General features: G+C 55.8%; 1 protein-coding gene across 1 annotated transcript in view; it reads right to left on the bottom strand.

Moving 5' to 3' along the window:
• Window positions 1-2737: 2737 nt before the first annotated feature.
• Window positions 2738-7510, bottom strand: part of CTRC (chymotrypsin C) — an 8296-nt gene continuing 3523 nt past the window's right edge. The window contains exons 5-8 of the mRNA XM_008068624.1: window positions 6502-6638; window positions 5178-5323; window positions 3890-4042; window positions 2738-2822 (exon numbers count right to left, since the gene is read on the bottom strand). Of these exons, the coding sequence (XP_008066815.1) occupies window positions 2808-2822; window positions 3890-4042; window positions 5178-5323; window positions 6502-6638 (451 nt within the window). The 3' untranslated portion in view covers window positions 2738-2807. The remainder of the gene's footprint in view (window positions 2823-3889; window positions 4043-5177; window positions 5324-6501; window positions 6639-7510) is intronic.

Below are 7510 nucleotides of genomic sequence, written 5' to 3'. Positions count from 1 at the left end.
TGGTTACTTGGAAGGCTCAGGCAGAAGGATCGCCAGAGCCCAGTGGGTGGATGCTGGGGTGGCTGTGAGCATGCCACTGCACTCCAGCCTGGGCGACAGAGTGAGGCTTCAACTAAGAAACAACAACAAAACCCAAAATAAAACCCTCCCACGACTCCCACTGCCCCCAGAATACGTTCCAGCTACCGCCACCACAGCACACAGCCTTCCATGAAGGGTCTTTACTCCTCCTCCAGCCAGGTTGCTTGCGCCTATCTGCTTGGTTGGCCAACTGTTCTGTTCCAGAACTGTTCTGGTCTTAGCACTGAATCACCTGTGCCTTGGAAAACTCTTCAATCCCAGGCCAGCCAGGACAGCTGGCCACCCTCCCCCTGCCCCTGTCCTTATGCTCTGGCAACACCAGCTGCTGAAATTCTTTTCCAATCAGTCACTTTGACTTTGCTTAGGCTGTTCCCTCTGCTAGAAAGTGTCTTCTTACCTGGGCTCGGTGGCTCAGCCTGTAATCCCGCGCCTTGGGAGGCTGAGGTGAGTGGATTGCCTGAGCCCGTGGGTTCGAGACCCGCCTGGGCAACTTGGCGAGACGTCATCTCTACAATAAATAAAAAAATTAGCCGGGCGTGGTAGTGTGCGCCTGTAGTTCCAGCTACTTGAAAGGCTGAGGCGGAAGGATGGCTGGAGCCCAGCAGGTCGAGGTTGCGGTGACCGAGAGCGGCCACCGCACTCCAGTCTGGGCTGCAGAGTGAGACTTCAACTCAAAAAAAAAAAAAAAGAAAAAAGAAAGTGACTTCTTTTGTTGTTCCCTGGGGTATCTATTGATTAGGAGTGTGCTGAGCTGCAAGTAATAGAAAACCTGCTGCAGGGACTAAAACAAGCACAGATTTGCTTTTTTCACAAAGCAAGACATTCAGAGGAGGATGGTTGTTGGCGTGAGACCTGCAGCTCGAGGAGGTCTGAGCCAATGTCTCTGCAGTTTTCCTGGGCACAGATTGGCTGCCTTAGCTCTAGAATCACAGCCGTATTCAAGGCAGGAACAAGGGGAAGGGACGGCATCTGCTGTGTCCGATCCCTCTTGCCAGGAAACGTTTGCTTTTCCGGCAAACTCTTCCTTAACTTGCAGAACAGCAGAACATGGTGGATCCCAGCGCCACCATCTTGGAGTTCAAGCTCTCTGGAAAAGTCATGAGCCCTCCCTGGCCTCAGTTTGCTCGTTTCTCAAGTGGGGATGATGTTAACACCAACCTGCTTTGTGGGTTTGTTTTTGGGGATTGAGGTAATAAATGTACTTTGTGCCCAGTGAATGACAGCTATTATTTAATTATTATAACTTATAGGCTAAAACCGATTTCCCTAACTAGCAGCACCAGGGGCAATAAGGGTTTAACTTTTGTTACCTGCAATGTAGACAGTCACAAAAGTAGGTAGCTGGAAATGAAGATTGGGTGGAGCACACAGGAGTGCTTGCTGGGCGTGGTGCCTTCTCTTCAAATTTTACTACTCAGCTTGGGCATCACCACCTCCAGGAGGCCATCCCGGACTCCCCCTGCCAGCTGATGCTGATTTAAGTGTCCCGTTTCTGTGCTCCTGGTCTGTATGTCTGTTTTCACACGTACACCAGGGAATGTAATGACCTGTTTATGGGCAGAGCTAAGGTCTTGTCTGAGCCATTCCCAGATTCCCAGGTCTGGGCTGGTACCAGGCTCCTTGCAGGTCCTGTTGCTGACTGAGTGAGGAAAGTCTTTCCTGAGACTTGCCTTGGCATCGTGGGTGTGTGTGTGTGTGTGTGGGGGGGGGGTGTCACACCCAAGTCTGAAGAGAAAAGGGACAACTGGTGGGCAATCGGAGACAGCTTTGGCCGAGGGCTTTGTGTGAGGGGCTCAGAGGTGGCAGGGGCTTGTCTCGGCCAAACAGTACATTCTCAGGAGAGCCCCAGACCAGGGTCCCCACCTGGAATCTCCCTCACGGTTCATTGGGTCACTCTCATCCTTGGCTCTCCAGTCAGTGTTAGGAGAGCTCTCCCTTCCTGAGACTCTTGTGGCCTACACAGGGCTGGCTGTCTACTGCTGTGACCTGGCCCAACTCATTCCTCTCTCTGGATCTCAGTTTCCCCATCTGTCTAATGCAGTGAAAGCTCTGACCTTTTGACTCTATTGGAAAAAAATAGAGCCTTGAGGGCAGGCTGGATCTCTTCCTGGGCCCTCACTGGTCACTTTGTGCAGCATAGCCCTGGGCACGGGGTCAGGGCTCACTAGACCCTTCTCAAAGCAGAGAGTCTAGGCCAACAGCAGTTGTGGGGCCTGTGCTGGGGTGGGTGCCCTGCTGGGGGCTCCTTCTGCAGGAAGCCAATGTGGTCCCTGAGCCCTGGGTGTCCTTCTGTAGCCTGGTCTCTCTGGGCAGGAGAGGCTGGCCTTGGGGAGACCCTGTCCTCCACCTACAGCTGGGGGCCTTGGGACCCCCCAGGTCCCTCTGTGGAGGAAGGGTCCGAGCAGCGGGTGATCCAATGGGGTCTTGCCTGCTTGCAGCTTATGAGATGGAGTGGGGACAGTGTCTGTGTGTCCTTGACTCCGTTTCCTCGGGTGCCTGGGGGCCTCCCTGGGACCCCAGCCCCCATGAATGTTCCCAGAAGCTCCTTTCCAGGCTTAGCCAGGCTGGCTCAGGGGAGGTCTCTCTTTGGCTCCCTGGTGAGGAGGCGGTAGCCCCGAGAGCCAGGAAACCCACAGGGAGGCGCGAATCAAGAGTCCAGGCTGCTCAAGGGGGAAGGACGTTTATTGGTGTTGTAGGGACTGGCTGCCGTGGCTCCCCAAGACGAATCACAGCTGCATTTTCTGGAAGAGCAGAGCACAGCGTGAGGACCCCAGTGGGCCGCCTTCTGGGGCAGCATGAGGAGCTGCCCTCTGTGGGGTGCATGCGGCTCAGAACACACCTGTCCCCGCAACCTGTCCCCAGGCGAAAGCCCGCAGCCCAGGGTGCCCTGCCTCCCCCCCCCCAGGATGAGGACTGGCCGCCTGCTCTGCTCCTTTCTCTGCTGGGCCTGCCCTTGGGGGCCACATTTCTGTGTTGGGCGGCCGGTGCGGGGCCTGGGCAGGGACAGATGCATCTGCTGAAAGCCGTGGGTGGGGGTGGAGGGGCAGGGACTGTCTCCTTATCCGGGAGCACCCAGTCAGCACTTCTGGAATGAGTGAGTGGAGGGACTAATGAGTGAGAGCGCGAATGTGGGGACAAGTGCGGGAAAGGGTCCCCGAATGAGCAAATGACGCATGCACGGGTGGAGGAAAGAGTGAAAGAGTGGATGGGTAAGTGAAGGAGTGGAGTGAGAGAATGAGCGAAGGAGTGGATGAATGAGTGAAGAAGAGAGTGAATGAGTGGACTGAGTGAAGGAGTCAGTGAACGAGTGAGCGAGTGAGAGAACGAGTGAATGGATGAGTGAAGGAGTGGATGAATGAGAGGAGGAGTAAAGGAGTGAAGAAGAGAGAGAAGGAGTGAAGGCGTGAATAAATGAATGAGGGAGGGAGTGAATCAGTGCAGGAGCGAGTGAATGAGTGCAGGAGTGAAGAAGCGAGAGGAGTGAGTGGAGGAGTGAATGAATGAAGGAAGGAGTGAATAAGGGAGTGAAGGAAGGAGTGAAGGAGTGAGAGGAGTAAGTGGAGTGAATAAATGAATGAGGGAGTGAAGGAGTGAGAGGAGTAAGTGAAGGAGTGAATAAATGAATGAGGGAGTGAAGGAGTGAGTGAAGGAGTGAATGAATGAGTGCAGGAGTGAATGAATGAGTGCAGGAGTGAAGGAATGAGTGCAGGAGTGAGGCAGTGAGAGAAAGAGTGAGTGGAAGAGTGAAGGAATGAACGAGAGAGTGGAGGAGGGAGTGAAGCAGTGCATGAGTGCGTGGCCCACCCACCTCCTGGATCCAGTCGATGTAGGCGGACACGCGGGTGAAGACCGCCGGCTTCTTGTGGGTGTTGCAGCCCAGCCCGGAGCCAAAGCTGACGATGCCACGCACCTCCCAGGCGCCATTCTCGGCCTGGCAGTTCAGCGGGCCGCCCGAGTCCCCCTGCGCCACACAGGAGGCATCAGCCGCCGGGCCTCCCCCAGAGGCGGAGACGGGCCAGGAAGCGGGGGTGGGCTGGGGGCTGCAGGTGGGCCTCCCTGCCTCGGACCCCCTGCCTCGGCCTCAGGCAGCCCGCGGCGCGGGAGGCGGAGAGGATGTGCGTTGGGGCTGCCTTGGCCTCATCAGACCAGCTCTGGGTTTGCTATGGGGTCTTGGGACGATGCTGAGCCTCTTTGTGCCTCGGTTTCCTTAACTGTTCAGGCCACCATGTCTAAGACCCTGGGAGCTGTCCAGAGGAGTGAGGATGCTGGGCGCCCTGTTGGAGGTCTGGCGAGCGAGAGGGGGTGGGGTGGGAAAGGGTCGTGTGTTTGAAAACAGGACAGTCCCACAGCCGGGCTTGGTGGCTCAGCCTGCAATCCCGTGCTTTGGGAGGCCGAGGTGAGTGGACTGCCTGAGCCCGCGGGTTCAAGTCCCGCCCAGGCAACTTGGCGAGACCTCATCTCTACAATAATTCAAAAAATTAGCCGTGTGTGGTAACACGCGCCTGTAGTTCTAGCTACTCGGAAGGCTGAGGCGGAAGGATCGCCGGAGCCCAGCAGGTCGAGGCTGCGGTGGCCGGGAGTGGCCACTGCACTCCAGTCTGAGTGACAGAGTGAGACTCCAACTCAAAAAGAATAAATAAATAAAAATGAAAGCAGGACAGTCCCTGGCTATCTCAGGTGCTTCATGGTTCTGTCCCTGTCCCCTGGACTGGTGAGGCTAATGACATAAAGGAGCGTGTGTTGTGACGTCAATGCAGCCTCTTCAATGTCCTACAGACGCGTGTCGTCCTCCCAGTAACCCTGTGGAATAGTTGCCGAAGCTCCATTTTATAGATGGGAAAACTGAGATTCAGAGAGGGTCAGCGGCCTTCCCAAGGTCACACAACTCGCAGGCGGTGGGGCTGGGACTTGCCCTCGGATACTCACGCTGGATTCTCATGCTTTCGCCCCAGCACAGGGGAGGGTGGGGACACGGGCTGGGGTGACAGGTCTCCCCTAGGCCTGCTGGCCTCAGCCAGGGCTCGGTCTCCTCCCAGGGAAGGGTTTGCCCCCTCACCCCGTCCCCTTGGCCACCTGGAGCAGGGACGGCCACTCACGTTGCAGGCTGAGGTGACGCCGTCGCCCCCGGCACACACCATGGTGTCCCTCACCATGGCGCCCCACCAGTCGCTCCGGGTGCACGTTGCGTGATCCACGATGGGCTGCAAGCCCTGCTGCAGCTCCTCGGCGATGGGGCCGTTGGCTAGGGGGAGAATGGGCGAGGTGAGGGGGAGGGGCTGGGGCGGGGCCCAGCGGCAGCCTGGTCCTGCCCATCCCAGGCCTTCCGGGAGCAGAGGGCCAGGGCAGGATGCAGGGGCTCCAGCCATGATTTTGTGGGAACCGCATGCATGCCCTTCATCCAGAGGGGAGCCTCTAAGGGCGGGGAAGGGAGCAGACTGGAGGAGACGGAATCCACAAACGCCTTCAAGGAATCACCCCTGCTTGTCTTTCCATTGGCTCCTGGGGTTTAAAGTCAGTCGTTTTCTGAAGGTTCTCTGCCCGTGATGTCACACAATTTTTCTTTTTTTTTTAGTTGGAGTCTCACTCTGTCGCCCAGGCTGGAGTGTGGTGGTAGGCTCACAGCTCACCACAGCCTCCACCTGCTGGGCTCAGGTGATCCTTCCACCTCAGCTTCTAGAGCAGCTGGGGCTACAGGTGTGCGCCACCACGCCTGGTTAATTTTTTCACTTTTTTGGTAAAGACAGGGTCTTGCTATGTTGCCCAGGCTGGTCTTGAATTGCTGGCCTCAAGCAATTCTCCCGCCTCGGCCTCCCAAAGCACTGGGATGACAGACATGAGCCACCGCGTCTGGCGTGGTGTCATATATGACCAGGTCTGTCTCACTGCAAGATTTTCTAAGTATTGATCTGCATTTTCTTCTAAGTCTCCGGTTGTCTCATTTATTTGCATTTTTATTATTTTTTGTAGAGACGAGGGCTCGGTATGTTGCCCAGACTGGTCTCGAACCTCTGGCCTCAATTAATCTTCCTGCCTTAGCTTCCCAAAATGCTGGGATTGTGCCCAGCTGCTTTTTCACATTTAACTTTGAACTCAGCTGGGACCTGTCTGGGTATACCATGGGATCTAATCCCCACCCCAAATGGTTTATTTTAGCTTGTTTATATGACACTTACTACGTGCCAAGCCCTGTTCTGAGCACTTGACAAATTCTAATCCGCTTCATCCTTACAACAGCCCTCACAGGAGCCTGTTAGACTGTCTGCCACATAGTATGCGCTTAATAAATATTAGCTGTTGTTATTACAAAATTTAGAAAGATGTGAAAATGTTTAGGCAAAAAGGAAGAAGGGGTGGGCACACGCGGGTGACATGCCGCTTCCTCCAGGAAGGCCCTCGGGATTTGTTCGGGGCTGTACTCACTCCAGAGGCGGCCCCAGCCGGTGACATAGCAGGGGTAGTCCTGGGGCAGCAGCGTGCCCTCCTCTGGCAGGCAGCCCACCTGGATGGTGTCACTCAGCTCCACGTGCTCCGCCAGCTTGATGAGGGCGATGTCGTTGCTGGAATCCAAAGCGGAGAGGGTGAGTGGGCAGGTGGAGGGCCCCGGCCCTGCAGCCCACGTCGAGAGACTCAGGCTGCGGGTGGTAGTCAGGCCAGGGGTGGCCGGGGGCCCTCCGTAAGCATCCCGACCGTTAGCTTCTCAGTGGCCTTCAGGGACGCCAGAGGACAAATGCTTCACCATGTAACATGATCACGTGCCCCGTTGGATGCAGCGTCTTTTCCGCACATGTCATCGCGTCGTAAAAGGTGGACAGAGGGGAGCCGGGGGTGGAGCTTTGGGAACCGCTGCTGGTGATGGGGCCACGGCAAATTGAAAAATATAATGATAAAAGGGAGGTGCTTGCAGATGCCATTTCCTCCTTTTTAAATTTGTTTTTTTGGAATTGGGGGGGTCTTGCTATGTTGCCCAAACTGATCTCGAACTCCTGGCCTCAAGTGATCCTCCCACCTCGTCCTCCCAGAGTGACGGGATCAGAGGCATGAGTCACTGTGCCGGGACAGATGCCATTTCTAATGTTTTCAAGTTACAAGAATGACAGCTGGCTACCCCCGACAGACCTGGCTTGATCTTAACGCTCCACGCACTGGGCTGTGTGACCTGGGACATGTTCCTTAACCTCTCTGAGTCTTAGTTCTTTGTCTAGGGCTGTTGTGAGGATGAAATAAGAGATGGTGTATATAGTGGCTATTGTGGCTGGGCACGGTGGCTCATGCCTGTAATCCCAGCACTTTGGGAGGCTAAGGCGAGAGGATTGCCTGAGTCCAGGAACTTGAGACCAGCCTGGGTACCATAGTGAGACTTCATCTCTTTGGTGGGGTGGGGGGGGGAGGGAGAGATAGAGAGAGAGAATGAATATAAAGTGTGTAGCCA

This window comes from Carlito syrichta, unplaced genomic scaffold (assembly GCF_000164805.1).
Source record: "Carlito syrichta isolate Samal-C Ts95f unplaced genomic scaffold, Tarsius_syrichta-2.0.1 Scaffold311355, whole genome shotgun sequence".
In the NCBI taxonomy this organism is placed as follows: domain Eukaryota; kingdom Metazoa; phylum Chordata; class Mammalia; order Primates; family Tarsiidae; genus Carlito; species Carlito syrichta.
This window is presented reverse-complemented; position numbering and strand designations above follow the sequence as displayed.